We start from the raw sequence: 15,829 nt of genomic DNA on the forward strand, positions 1-15,829 counted from the left end.
CGTTTTAATAATATCATATGAACCTTTATGGTGATCTCAGGTAGAACGCCCCTAGGGGACAGATAGTCGGACTCAAATTTCGAAATGTTGGTAATTTGTTTCGCTAGTTCTAAACTTTGCATGGTGACCCCGAATTTTATTGTTGATTTGGTGATAGAATGGTTGAAAGTTTCATTCAGGAAGTTTGAGCAAAAGTTTAAGTCTTTAAGTTTTGAGGAGCATACTATGATCTTGCGAACGGAGACCTTAAAGAAGATAACGGGAAATTTAAATTGTGATTCTGTGCTAGTTTAGGCACACTACGTTAGAAGTCATTTACGCACTGAGTTTGAATATCAGAAATAATGTCTGTTTCGTAATATATTTCAATATGATGTTTTTGCAAAATGTCAAACGATCTTGGAAACTCTCCAGTGCATTATTGTTGGACTTTAAAAATTATCAAAATTACCTTAGAACTAGTAGTATCAAAACCGTTGCTATGACACCTCCAATAGCGACGCCAACCAACAGGCCAAGTAGGAAATCTGTTGATAAGAAATCAATCATTCGAAAACAGAATACACAATATCGGTTACATCTGTATCATCTAGATGGAAGTGAACAAACAAACTTAAGTATGATTGTAATAAATATTTCGATCTTCTTTCGGATCTAATCACAGTATGTGGCTTATGTGAACTCTCTCACTCACGGACACACACTGTAACCTATTTCAACAATAAAATTAATCTATTTGTCAAGCTGTGTTTATGACACTTTCATGTAATGTTAAACAGCATTGTTGGTTGGTTATGCAAAAACAATTCTCATTTGACGGGTTAATATCTAAGTTATTGACACAATGTAATTTCTCGTCAGCGAAATGTGAGTTTTTATTCTCCTGGCTACACACGGGCGATTGAAGTCATGATGGATAGTATTGTGCTTACTTCTCAAGCAGCATATTCATCAGGCATGGGATAATGTATTTTACTGAAAAATATAAACTTATAAAATGAAAATAAATCCTGAATACATCCATTCTAATTATACTCATACAATTCAAATTGCAATTTCACACTGAAAAAAGAAGAAAAATCTTACTATAATCGCTACCGTCGCTTCCACATTTAGTAGTTGTGGTTAACTCGATAGTTGATGGTTCATCCGATTGTTGCATTGATGGAGACGGGGACGATGGTGATGATGTTTGCGCAGTTTTAACTTTCGTTGTATATAAAACCGTCGCCTGATCTGTCATGGAATTAGTTGCCATTATTGTTGTTTGTGCTGTTGTCGTTATTGGCGTCAACGTATCTGGATCTATAAATTAAACACATGTACTCAGCTATGGGCATGGATGAATGTTTTACGGTAACCACTTTGGTGTCTTCCCTTGTTGTTGTTAAACAAAAGTTTTAGTACTGAGAATTTTCGACGTAAAATAATATTTTTAGCATCCATCATCGAAGAATTTCAAGAGAATAACAAAATGTAAGCGCCCGTAAATGTGAATTAAAAGTAAACTGTAGCCAATTAAATATTATATCACACTGACAACATACCGAATTCACAGATAAAGTTTGTCTGTTTGTCATACATTTCGTCATACCATCCCCAGTACGACAGAAATCCTGTTTTCCTCAAGATCATGTTGTAATTCTCATCAGAAGTGCTGCTAGGATTGGGTTCGTTGGTGTCCCAGTTTGTATAATTCATGACGTCACCACTCAATCCCCCATCTGAAAGCGTATAAATGTTGCTCTTTTAATTACAGAGACTTCTAACGAATGTTTCAATTTGACTTCCTCAAAGATCATGTACTTATAAAAGAAAGGCCATAGACGTGTCGCAGATTTTTGAGTTACTATACGTTGCCATATATTTCTTGAAAAATGTTGCGAGTGCTCCTCCTGAAAATTCTCTAATCTGCGGCAGACAACCAGATAATTATAAGAAATCGTGATAAGACGTATTTTCGCGCCGTCACAGTACTAATTTACAAAGTATCCCCTCCCGTACAATACTTTTATCAACTCCTCATAAAGAAAACTCCCTGCACCCTTCCCCACCAGGTACGTTTGCCCTCTACACAGTTCAGCATAAAACATGTGTATTCGTTCTACCACTGCTATTTATGTGATCAAACAGTGTCTTACAATATTGGCGGAATAGCAACCGTTTTCCAATCACAAACATTAAGGTGAAAACATGAAGAAGTTCAGCACTTATCCGCCGTGCAAAAAACAAAAAAATCATTTGCTCGTCGACAGAAGGGGAAAAATCGCCTAGCGAGAAAGCACCTGTGAACAGCTTTGAGCGCGATCATCTTTGTATATATGCTGCTCTGTTGTCAATTACCTGTAATCCAGAGCCAGTTAGCAGGGTCATCACATTTGTTTCCATTGTATACATCATTTGGATATTGACATTTTCCACTCGTCCAGAATTCATCAGTTTGAGTGTAGCCTTGAGAGTTGATGTAAGAGGTCACAGAACTTTCTTCAGACTGTGTCTCAAACCTGACAAGATAACCACCACGCGACCTGCACCAGTCAACAGCGCTCATCCATGATTGGACAAAAGTCCTCTCAGCTTGAAGCCAATAACATCTATCACCGATGAAAACTGTGGGAGCTGGGTTGTTGTCTCTGTCAAGTATTGTCGGACATCCTATGGCTGCCGATGTATATACTGCTCCTCAATAGTGCACCACCAGCGTTGAGAAGTGTACCGTTGTGTCAGTAGATTTACGGATAAATCAGAGTGAAGTTAATAAGCGTGGTTAAATACTTGAGAACATCTTGTACTATTTACATCTATATTGATGTATTTATTTAGCACGATTTCTGATTTCGCCAAGAGTAACCTCAGTCTTCGTCCTCCTTAGTGTAAATGTCAATCGAATTGGCATAATTGCGAATTTTCTTCAGAAAATTGTAAATAATGCCCCTTTGACTTATCGTTCCATAAGAAGTTTGACACATACAAGGACGTCCTAAATTTTCAACATTTTATGAAATCAAAGGAGCTTCCAAACTATATGTTATCGCAAATGTCTTGTAAATTTGAAAAAGATCCCAAATTTCTGAAAGGTTCATTGAAGATACTCACCAAGATAACACAGCAGAAAAACTATGTTAAAAGTGAAAAAACTTGCTCCAAATTCCATCATTAAAATCTTCATACTAAATAATTTATGGTGTGACCAACTTGTACCTCATAATAAGCTAAACAATGTATACCATTCAAACATGTTTTTAGAGACACAAGGTACGACGTTACCGAACATAAAACAATGAATCTCATCTTTCATGCATAAACACTTAAAGGTTTTTGTAAATCAAGAAAGTAAACTATGTCAACGGTTTTCAGTGTTAAAGAGAAACGATTGATAACAATTATCTATGTACCAGTATTTAGTGAATTATAGCAACTGCTTTCATCATCTGCCGTGAAAAATCTCTTTGATACTAAAAGTAAAATGAGTTAGTAGATCCTCCAGCTCCCTACATAACCAGCACTTGTCACATGACCCGTTAGATTTCATTTACCTGTACTGAGATAGTAAACGTGTTTGTAAATATGTCGAACAGATTGCGCAACGCTGACTGAGACGGTGTGAGCATTTCAAGTCGAAGTATGACAACAATGCCATTGAATTGAAAACTTAGACGAAAGGTATGAATGACATTAAAGAAGTTACAACCAACAGGCCCTACTATTTTATCGCTCGAGATTGCCTTGGGTACGTTAGCTGATTGTTTGATGTCTATAAAATGCTGTACTTTAGAATTATCCTTTGTTCAGAACCAAGAACTTCCTCTTTTCAGTGTCTTTTGGAGTTGAAACATGTTACTTCAAAATTTCTCTCAGGCTAGATTTGATGCTTCTTGGCATACCTTTGATAAATTTCACTTGTTTTATCCCGAAAGCAAAACACGCAAAAGTAGTTTAATCAGATGACATGTCGCATGGCATTTCATTCGTGACGTGACGTTTGCTCGTCTGATAGTTTACGACACAAATTTTAGTTCAACTCATCTTATTTCACAGTTTGTTACAGTTCATGACAAGTAACCGAGATGACGTCACACCAGGACTGGAAAGAAGAAAAATATTTTTTACATCAAAATGCAGTTTTTTATACACTTACCTTGATCAAGAGCAATTTATCCTATATAAACCGTATTCTTGCTTCTGCTTTTTAAATCTCACTCAAGTTAGATATGGTAGCTACAGTTGATGTTATCTGATTAAATAATGATATCTAATCTTACAAGATGATATTATGTAATGTTCGCCGATCACACTGTGTGATGTGTTTCATCAGAGATTGGAACGTATGTTTGCTTGATAATTACTGACTGACACGATCACTTTACCAGAATCTGTAGCCTACAGGGTAAAAAGATTTCGCCGTTTTAATGGAAGATCTCTTTTATGATCATTGATTTTCTTTTTCATTCCCTGTTTAGTAAAGTGTAACAGTTTAGTTAGGTTATGAAAATTACAAGTACTTTGAATTCATACAAGGAAAAGAAGAAACAAAAATAAAGCCCCATATCGGAATGAAGACTTCATCATCTTCATCGCTATCTATAGGTCTTAGAGAAGGCATTTCGAATCATCGCTATTCATTGGTCGTAGAGAAGGCATTTCGAATCGGATATAACTTTGTTCTGGCGTCCAACAACGTAAAGTCGATTTGGTGGAAGCGAGTAGATTACAGGCCAAGGTTTCTTATGCGTTTCAACCGCATAGGAGCATTCTGCTATGGAGTAAACATCGATAGGAAGTGGTAGCTCAATTTCAACAACCTGTGTAAGTATTCATACATTGTAAATAGATCATGCTGATCAACACTATATTTGGATCCTTTGACCTGTAAACAGACACCTTATACAGGCATCCAGCCTTCCCTGATGACCGGTATTTCCATACCTGGCATTCAACGAAAGATAAATGATCTGTCTAACTGGCCAAACATGGCAGGTGGATGGCAAAAGTGACGACAGTGATTTATTATCAATGGAGTATATTTATGCAACTCTGATCGTTGGCGTCGGTCACGCCCACGTCTGTTCGTAAGGCAGGCGAAAAGTGTGAGTAGAATGGAAAACGGGAACCATATTTGCGGGTCGCAGCAACTCGACGGGTTGTCAAAGACAATAGTTAACTGGGTAAAATGAAGATAGGTGACATGAAAAAACAGGATGCAGGAAAAATGCGGCAAGTCAATAAATGATGTGAAACAATGCCTGTACTAGACCTTCCATACTTTCAAGCTAGCTGTAAATCGAGGATAATTTGGGTGGGTAACAGAACAAATTATTTTGTTTGTCCTTATAGTGGATATGATATGCATAATGTGTTTGCAACAAAGCAACTTATTGAAATATGAACTTCGCCAAAGACTGCTAATTTTCCCCGAGAAATAGTTATCTCACGCATATATTCCCTTAGTTATATCAATTGCAGTGTCTACATATATGCATGATTATTATACCCTAAAAAAAGAAATAGCCATATTCCTGTATACTGGTATAAGTCCTTTTACTTTTAACGGTATCATAGCAATCATTTTAAGCAGAAAATTGATGATCATGCTGTCAGTTATTTAATATGTACCCATTGTGATTGTCATTTTCCTTTGTTTTTCTAGAACATGATGATGTAGTTAATTTAAATAATACTGATTATTGAACCTGTTTCGATGAATGTTAGAGTTTGCTTCTTTCAACGTTTATCACCGTTGAATATATGTGCTATGCAAATGACAGAATGACAACTCCTAAAAAGTACAAATTGAGACAGTGCATTTGGATGATGATGATGATGGGCGATTCTATCGATAAACACGGAGAGACGGAAAGTTGCATTAAAGTTTGAAATTTGTTTGAAGTAAAAGGAAAAAGTTAACTGTAATATAAAAGAAGTAGTTTACTAATTTTGTTGCTTTCATCTCTCTGCTCCTACCCTCAATCAGTGACATGTAACAAATGCAATTAATTTAACCTCCTGAAACACATGTATTGAATACAAAGGAGCAGAATGGTGGGCTCTTTAGATTACTTGGCTAGATTTCTGTCTTTTTTAATTTGCGGAACGGCATAAATATGTAACAATACTTCACTGTAACAATACTTCACTGTAACAATACTTCACTGTAACAATACTTCACTGTAACTATGAATCAGTCTCTAATTGGAATGGGAGGAGGGTATTTCAAAATATCTTTATCATGAACGTAAAGGAGAATTTATGAGTAGCTTCATGAATTTATTGAAATGACTCTCCGCATACATGCAAGCATTGAAATAACTTGAAAGGAAACGCGTATTTTAAACACAGTGAATAGGGGCCACTATTATAGACTAGCTCCAAGTCTGTTGGCATTTAATATCAAATAGAATAAATTGAAGGAACAAACTTCAGTAGACTGTTGCGATATAGTGGTAGGCTGTTGTCGAGTATAGATCGTGGGGTGAACGTGTTGGCCAGCCAGTATAGGTGTTGCCGAGAAAAGCCAAGCGACGGGGGCCAGAATAGGTTCATTACAAAACATCTGAATTACAAAACCTATCACATTAATAGTTGAACAGTCTTGATGTACACCCAATCAGGTCATTTTAGTGAAATCCACACTGCAGTGAAAACTTGTGGTACAGGTCCATGTCTGGCACAGTATAGAGGTACAAGTAGATCAAAGAACCTCCACAACTTTGAAGCGACAGAATCAAAAATAGCAATTAATCGATTTTCGGCCCAGAAATTGAGGCAGGATATTGAACACATTATATTGCGGTTTGTAGTCACAATCACACGAGGGTGAAGTTTCATTGTGAAGTCTCTCTTTATAATTCCTGATAGATTCAACACAGTGGCCTCTCTGTCAGAACTTGAAACTGCATTGCACTTCAAAACGGGACACAGCATGTGATACATAATGGCGACAGCAGCCAGGTCGATCAACTTAAAATTACTTTTAATAAGACCAACCATGTGATAGGCTGACCTGCAATAGAAAATGGGATTAATAGACGAAAGTTTCAAATCGTGAGTAATATATTAAAATGTTTTCTATGAGATACCTAATCAAGCACCATACCATCAACAACATGACTTGATATTTATTTCAAAGTGATGGTACGTATCTTACATTTGTTGGAATTCAGATTTGAGCGCATAGTATGTTGAACATTACACTACAGGATTTTTAAGAGCGATCTCGTTTTTCTAACTTGCATGTATGATTTATACGTTTGATGACTTGCAATGCCCTCAAGAAGACTGTGAAGGACATGAACAAACATATGCGTCATGCATAATCTGAATCTAAAACTTCTACAATATATTTCTGGCCTACCACTTTTGGGAGCTCGTTTTGAAGCTTAGCTATAGAGTTAACATTTTTCACTAGTTTTGTGAAAATCGACAAGTTTATTTCCCCCCGTAGTTAACATTGCGCGATGATCCCCATTGCGCGGTGATCCATTTTCAATCTTGAGTCTGAAAGAGAATGGTTAAAAGTTGCTGAGAAAGGTTGATTCTTATTTCGAGGCACGAACTAACAATTTTCATGTCTTTTTACGTATGGTGACTACCCTAGTTCAGTAGGTGTATACAAATTAATCAGAGATGCTGTTAGTCGTACTTTCAGAATAGTAGATCATGTGTAACATCTCAAGCACCGTGTGTCACCGTGCAAGCAATGTACGAGTTATGAATATCCACTAATTAATTTGCATACTGAATAAAAGTCTCTCAGTTTTAGATGTGTAACATCTCGAGCACCGTGTGTCACCGTGCAAGCAATGTACGAGTTATGAATATCCACTAATTAATTTGCATACTGAATAAAAGTCTCTCAGTTTTAGTACGAAGGGATAGGCCGGAGGAAATCAGAGGTTATCCATCATGTAAAATGTGACACTCCAACACACCTATCTAAAAGATGAGCCTTCCCCTTTTTCCAATTTTTAAAATATGACCCTCTCCTGTACCCCAGTTTTGTCGTAATGGGCAATTTGTCAGGCTCCAAGATGACAGATGTCATGTTTAGTTAGTGTCAGAGATCAATAACAGAACCTTCTCCCCCGGTTTTTTAGTGAATGCACAAGGGGAATGGCTAATCTGTAAGGCTCAAAGGTGATATGAGCTATGAATACATTGCTGAACTTTGATCAGTAATGTACATAAAATGTAATTTAATTTAATTTAATTTAATTTATTTAAAATTTGAGCACTTCACCACAGCTTTATTAGGTAAGCTTCGGGTGCCCTCAATTTTAAACTAAGGCTGAGTTTCACAAGACGGTTGTGGCGGGTGATTGAATTTTACAATAGAAAGTTTTAGGATCATATTGCACATAAGATTTGCATGGAACTATGGCAATAGCAACACAATTGAATAAAAATTCTACATCACAGAAATAGAAGATGGCTTTATTCGGTAGCTGAACAATACAAACAAGATTCTACTCACGTTAGTGGTGGTTATATAGGTCAGTAAACAACAAACAGTACAAATGCCAATATTTGGCAAAACTAGTCGGATAATCAACATTTGATACTGGTGCGCTATCGGTCTGAATAAAAGGTCGATGCAGATGAGTAGAATGCTACATAAATCAATCAAGCATAAGAATACAACCTTATGAGTTTGCAATATCTGTATTGATTCAACTATCATTATTTAAAAATCCCATGTAAATATATAGTCCCACTGTTTTACAATTTTAATGAATGTGGCAGTATAAGCTAACATAATTTTTTTTGAATAGAACTTAAGTTTTTAGTAAAAAAATATTTCTGGTTTAATATGACACTTTGTCTACTAAACATCAGTTGATTCTGACGAGTCATTTTGAGTGTCAACTGTATCTTTTCTACTGATTGATAAACTATCCAAAACTAATTTCAACGTGTACTGGTCTACATAGTCAATTAATTTAGCCTTAGTGATATGTTAACAAATACAACTCTGTCTGACAAGTGACAAACAAATTGCAGTTTAATATCATTTGGTCAATCAAATCAGATGAGTAGGAAGGGTCACATTTACGAATCATGAATGACAGTCAGACTTTAGAAACAGTAATTTGGTGGGACCCCCTCTACTGTCTATGGCTAAAGTTTGCATTACATATCCACGGTTTCGATTCAACTGACACCCAACGTTCGTAAAAAAGCAAAGTCCCTTATCCTGAAGAAGAACTTTCAACTAAATCTTCAGACACCCTTGATACAAAAAGTGCTGCATCACAAGTTGCATCTATTGTAGATATTTGGCAGACGATCATTCTTCAGACTGGTATAGACTTCATATCGAGAAATAACACATGTCGACGTCTGCATCATCATCTGAAGAATAATTTATAAGTCTGTAAAATGTTATACAAATGTTTACTGGCAAAATCATATTCATATTTTTAAGTTTAAACAATTTACAAGTTATATTTCATATTCTCCATTTGCTCATGTACAAAAGTTATTCAGACATCCCTTATTAGTTGAAAGTACATATACGGGTATGAAAATGTTACAATATTATTGTATCCAAATAATTGTTGCCAATAGTAATTAGCATTTAAGTGTTGACAAAACCTATTTATCTGACTTCTTCGATGCTTTCACTGTCAGCTTGTGATTAAAGTTAAAGAAATGTGCTGACATGTTTACTCAAGATTTGGTCGATATGGAAATTATTTTTCCATTTGATCGGTTTTATTGTGTGATGAGACTGTCATTCCACAAACATTGATAAACCATAGGAAACTTAAGTTCAGGCGCCCTTCTCAATCCCAGGTTCTCGCATTAGCAGATGTGTCAATAGCCCATTAACAGTTTGTCATTTTTTTGTTTTCCATTGAATATTTCATCAAGTAACTAATATTCATATTAGATAAATCTGATAATTGAGTGGGGCTTTAATTAAGTTCTGGGGCAAATCCTATACCGCCCCTTGTTTCATTGTAAAATTTGTAATTACAACTGATACCAGGTCCAAATCTCACTAATGTCTGCAAGGATTACTAATAGGGGATGTTTGGATTTACGCTTCTAATCTTTTCCCCTATTTTTGAATCAAAGAGTTCGCTCTGTGCAACTGTAAAATGATTCTTCCAATCGCCTACAATCCCTTTTCGCACGAACGGATTTTCGCCTTCAGGAACAATGGCGTCATCCGTGACAAAGAGTTTTGACAAACTGTTTCGCATTACTTCGACGGTAGTGGTTCTGACAACCCTGTCGATGTCCTCTTCAGTCAAGGGACGCTGGAGAAAGTCGGCCATTTTCGTGACAACTCCGGGTAGATCTTGTTTCATTTCTTCATACGTGACTTGAAAGACATTATCTTCTATGCCTTTCAGCGACCAGTCTCCAACATGTCGTACCCAGGGTGTGAACGCTTGTCTATCTTCAATAAAGTCATTCACAGTTTGTTCCCAGTCTCCTGTAGACAACGCACCATGGGCCCATGATTTCGAGAAATAATAAGCTGATACCAAGACATCCTTTGGATTACGAGATATGTGAATCACCTTTACCTCTTTGTCTTTCAACAGATGACAAGGGAATAAGGTGGCTGGTATGTGTGTTCTCATAAGACGTGGTGATTGTATATCCTCGCATTTGACTGTCTCAAGCATCTCTTTACGTTGTTCGCTGACGTAACAGTTAAAGAGAAATCGTTCATCTAGAAACACTGCGGATTCTGCCTCTCCATACTTCTCTAGTCCCCAGTCATTGTACATGGCTTTCAGAACTTCAACCAGCCATGAATTGCCTGACTTCGGAAATCCAACGACTATCACATCGCCGGATTTGAAGTTGAATTTGTCGACTTCTCGGGATTCCACCTTTGCCTTGTCATAGTAAGGTAGAAATCTATATCCATCAACTACGAAAAAGCTTTCCAATTGTGCCATCTCTAACTTCACTTGATTGCAAATCCGACGATGTACAGTTCAGTTAAACTTACGCTGAAATTTGCTTCCCGCTCGAAGGTTGGTTCCCCAAAGTACTGTAGTGCAGAGTTCATACATAGCTTTATTGGGAAACCATTTACTTGAGGGGGCGATGAGAACACTTAGTGTTCTAATCACAGTAATTGTTCGGTGTCACGAGTTTGTGTCTATGATTTGTAAACCTTTGAATTTTATTATGTGTGTTATATATTTAAGTCGGATAGCTTCCCGAAGACTCCGAAGCCAAGTAATAAAGGCCATGACATTACATTTACATCTGTGGAGAGAGGCTGAATTCCCTTCCCTTTGAAACGAACTGCAAGTAGATCAGTCCTTGCTGGTATTATTGGCCTCTCCTTGACCCTATAGTTGTCAGACCACTGAGTGCGACATTAACGCGGTTCTCAGGTGGCTGTAGACCTCCTGTTGCCATACCGGGTCAGTAACTTTCAAAAGGTGCCAACCCGACTGTCCTACATTTTATGTCAGGAGCAAGCTGGGTCAGAAACAATTAAAAAAGCCTACCGACTGTTCTGACGTTAAGTTTACCTGACAAAACTATTTAGAATGCAAAATTTAATCATTCCGGTGGTTTGCAAATCATCAAGTTACAAAAATATGCTCAAAAGATATATCGGTAAAATCAGGATTTTTTTTACGAGATGGTGGTGCTTTTCAACGTATTGCATTATGTTTTAGGTATTATCCAATGCTCTAGATACCGTTGCAGTGAAATGATAACATTGCTGTGATTGTGTTCGTGACGCTGCGTCAATGCAGGTAGTAGGAATAACAGCTATTCGTCTATTTAGGGTTCCGCTCAGTTAGTTTTATCATGATTCATCCTTGTTCGATTTCAAAAGAAAACAAGTAAAAAATAATATTTTAACGTTAAGCTTATGTCTACTCCAGTCAACGGCCAATTTACCCGCAAAGCAATATTTTTTCCCTCGATTTCATCAAATTTTGACTGTCATGACTCAGGTGTTGTATCCAATGTAATGAATAAAAAGGGAAGGTGATTTTAAATTTATATGTCGGAACTAACAACATTTACGCTCTCACACACACACACACACACACACACCCCTCATCTCCGGTAAACGCAATTGCACTGTACATGTCGTTGAAGCATATAATTATGGTGCGGGTATTTATAAATGTCTACATCCCTTTTTAAATGCAAAAACGCGTGATTATGATCCAGGTACAGATATGTATCTGTGGCCAAGTCCAATGTCTGTAAGAACGAAATCAAAAGATTGGATGGTATTTTGGGTAAGTGAGTAAAATACAAAACGATACAGCTAATGTGGGCTTTAAAGCAGCGATTCTCAATCCCTCATTCTCGAATTTATTCTTATTGACATTGACCATTAACATGATATTAGTCATTTGTTCTCTTGTCCAGTTAATCAACTTGTCCAGAGAAAGTTTGAAAAGGTACCTGCCCCTTTAAGGTAGATGACTACCAAATGGGTAGCCAATGCCATTGACCTGTGTATAGGAATATGGGAAAATGTCATAGGAATATTGTCATTTTATTCAGGGAAGACCACGGAGATTACTTGACTAAGGTAGAACTCGCCTCGGGGAAACAAATTCGGACTCCCAAACTTTTTCAATTCTTTTCTGACCTACCACTTGTTGGGGTGAATTTAAAGCTCCTGGTGTAAGAAAACGTTTCACCGACGTGGCTTTTCAAAATTCGAAAATGTCATTATTCTTCTTGGAGTAAATTCAGGGATGGCAGCCATTTTGAATTTCAAATATCAGCAAATCTTTGGTAATTTTTTTCTCTAGTACCAAAATTTGCACGTGTGCCCCTGATTTTTGTTCTTATTTGAAAGAGAATGGTAGAAAGGATCCTGTAGGAAAGTTTAAGCAAAAGTTGAAGTCTTTCACTTTCGATGTGCATACTACCTCAAGCCGGGGATGTTACTGAAATTTTCCGGACTTGGAAACGAGTTCCTCTCATCCCCGGCTGTAAATATTAACATCTCCCTAGTAAATGTGTTCCTACTGTTTCTGTTTATGCTATGATCGGTTTGCATGTAAATATTTATCAATGCTCCGTCTTTTTCGAGTCCATCCACTTTTATGTAAGGGCTTGTTTCATTGTTTTTTTTTCTGATGAAGAGGTAGTATATTATGAGAAGCAGACCCTTGTTCGTGGTTTCGTTTGTTTGCTTTTGTTCAAGTCGGACTTCTTTTCTTTTCTATAAATGTGTCTCTGTGTACTACGCTGTTGAGATGTAGTCTAGAATGTGTTTCTTTTTAAGAATATGAATGCATGTGTTGATTTTGCATGCGCTCTAATGTCAAATTTTAGGTATAAAATCTGTTCCATTTTTATATATGTTGGATGTTTTTTCACGTTTCTTTTTTCACGTTACTGGCCCGCTAGGTCAATTGACGTTATGCATGAGTTTTCACACACTGATTGACCATGACATTAACCAAGATTAGATAAATCACTGTACGTACATAAGTCGATCAAAAACCGATTCCTACGAACAGGAACATTCATGTTTGGTCAGAAGTCAATTATTTTCTAGATTTTCACTTTCCCTGCACGTTAGACATATGATACAATTTAGCCTCGGCACATTTTAGGTGCATAGATTTCATATTGGCCCCACACATAATACCCTGTAGAGTCTGACTTCGATGGACACCCTAAAACAAGCTGCACGCTACACATTCTGAACACATTAGAGCCTTGCACATGTTAGATACAGGAGCCGCCAACGAAGCCGTTCGTGCAAAAAAGTGTTCGCGCGCAGTTTTTGAGCGGGCGGGTAAATTTTCGTGGTAGGGAATATTTTCCGCATTTGCAAGTGGAGGACAGTAACGAACAGCTCTTCTTTCCCCTGTAAATTTTAGGTCAAGGTCAAAAATATGCAAATCAGTATATTAGCCCTCGAAACATGTTTTTTGATTTTGCAAAATTGACGAAATTTATCACTTGACGGCACCTGTACTTTCCGGTGCCGACTGTCTTGTGATAGTTATAGTACCCTAGCACTGACACAGTTAATATAATCGATGGAATGATACATCTGCAAGAATACGGATCAGATGACCATTTCGCTGTGTTACTTTTCAAATTCTGATGAACATTGACAAATGCAGTCTGAAAGGAGCCTATGAAATTTGCATAAAAGTTCGTGTTAGAGAGCCTCGTTTTCGTTACGCTGACCGCCACTGCAGTGAGGGATAAAATACGGCGAAAGGGTGGTCTTTAAATATCGACGTGCAGCAAAACGTACAATAGCTAGAACTATAATTTTTGCTTTCAGTTGTAGCATACATACTAATGATCTGTTTTCCTTGGGTAAACTCACAAAAGTTAAGAGATTTTATTTAAATCGCTACAAAGTGGGTGGCGAGGTCGACCCGCCAAATGCGGAAGTAAACTTCACCTTTTTCGTAAAACAGCTCGATAATGACCTTAGAGGTCTTAAGCCAAGCCGAAAATTTCAGAAAATATTTATTTAACTATTATCAACATTTGGTGAAATTTTCATGACCGTGCGACCATGGACATGTATTTGCGGCAGTGTTGAATGTTGGCATGCAGTTACCATATCGCTGTATACGTAGATCTCGAGGGTCTATGAGTATACGAACACCCGTTACGCTACGTACACTCCACGCTGTTCACAGCGACCAAACCACTTGTAGTTCACACGGCGCGGGTGTTACACGATTAATCTTTCATTTTTTTCAAAGTTTACTCCTATAATCTCGGTCACTGATGTTATATGTAAATAAAGTATTTAATTAATGTCACATTATGACCATCAATACTTAAAAATTTTTTGCTAGTTACATGAGTTATAAAATGTGCCAGTCTAGTTCGACCACGCACGGTAATGCTAGCAGGGATGGCCGCAACGCGCAGCTGTTTACCGGCTATCATTCTAGCCGCATCTATATTCACGTACTCGTGTGGCGGGATACAGAGTAGCCGTATTTATCACGGAGATTTTTTGCAGTCGATGTTATTTCCTACAGTTTTTGTATGCTTGCTAGCTACTAGAATGCGAAAACGGAAAAAATCACTCATAAACGAAACAGCACTGCTAGTCAGTACGACGGGTGTCTACCACTATACTACGTGTACGGCCGCAGACAGTGATAAACGTAGCCCTTCTGTCACCGTAGTGTTTTTTTTCCATTTGCACTGTCCACGACTTTACCGAGAAGCCAGCCAGGCAGATTGTGTTGGCCAGTGAGGTAACACAAGCTTGCAGTCTTGCTTCCTCGTCACAATCATTGAAAACATAAACAGAACCGAAAAAATCTGCCAAGTTAGCCGGTGAGGACCGAGAAAGAGCTGAAAGAGTTTACGTGTACGCTGCGCTGTAGGTCGCCATGTTAGATTTAACACATGAACGTCGCTGCATAGTCAACTTCAACGAGACTTATTTCAAAAACGGAGGCTTAAGCCACTGAGATTTTTTCAGATCGTATGGACCTACTCAAGATACGTCCCCTCCCTACTTCTCATGGAAATTTGACTTTGGATATGCTTTTGCGGCAGTGTTTAGTGAACGGCATTTTCGGTCGCTCGAAAACCATGAAAATAAGGCTAACGCAAAAACGAATCGATAAAACCCCATAAAAAATCATCGGCGAACACTAACTAAGAGTACAATTCAGCCGCTAACTGGAAACAGGACGGATGCTAAACGAAGGCTGAGATATCTGCGGATAAAATTCTGGCGAAAAATGCCATAAACCGTCACTCACTGGCTAGAGGGCGCTGTTCGAATTTGAACTAAATCCCTAATTATGCATGCAAATGAAGTACCCTCCTTTCAGACTGAAATGTAAATTCATTCACTCAAATATCGTAGACCGATACA

At 37.6% G+C, this 15,829-nt stretch overlaps 1 protein-coding gene across 1 annotated transcript; it reads right to left on the reverse strand.

The window, feature by feature from the left end:
• Nucleotides 1–8,804: 8,804 nt before the first annotated feature.
• On the reverse strand, nucleotides 8,805–11,006 carry LOC139132437 (sulfotransferase 1E1-like). Its single transcript, XM_070698783.1, has 2 exons — nucleotides 9,944–11,006; nucleotides 8,805–9,727 (listed from the first exon to the last, which is right to left on the reverse strand). The coding sequence occupies exon 1, from the start codon at nucleotides 10,914–10,916 to the stop codon at nucleotides 10,020–10,022; it is 897 nt and encodes a 298-aa protein (XP_070554884.1). The 5' UTR covers nucleotides 10,917–11,006; the 3' UTR covers nucleotides 8,805–9,727; nucleotides 9,944–10,019.
• Between the last annotated feature and the right edge of the window lie 4,823 nt (nucleotides 11,007–15,829).

The sequence above is a fragment of the Ptychodera flava genome, chromosome 5, assembly GCF_041260155.1.
Source record: "Ptychodera flava strain L36383 chromosome 5, AS_Pfla_20210202, whole genome shotgun sequence".
NCBI classification, from domain to species: Eukaryota; Metazoa; Hemichordata; class Enteropneusta; family Ptychoderidae; genus Ptychodera; species Ptychodera flava.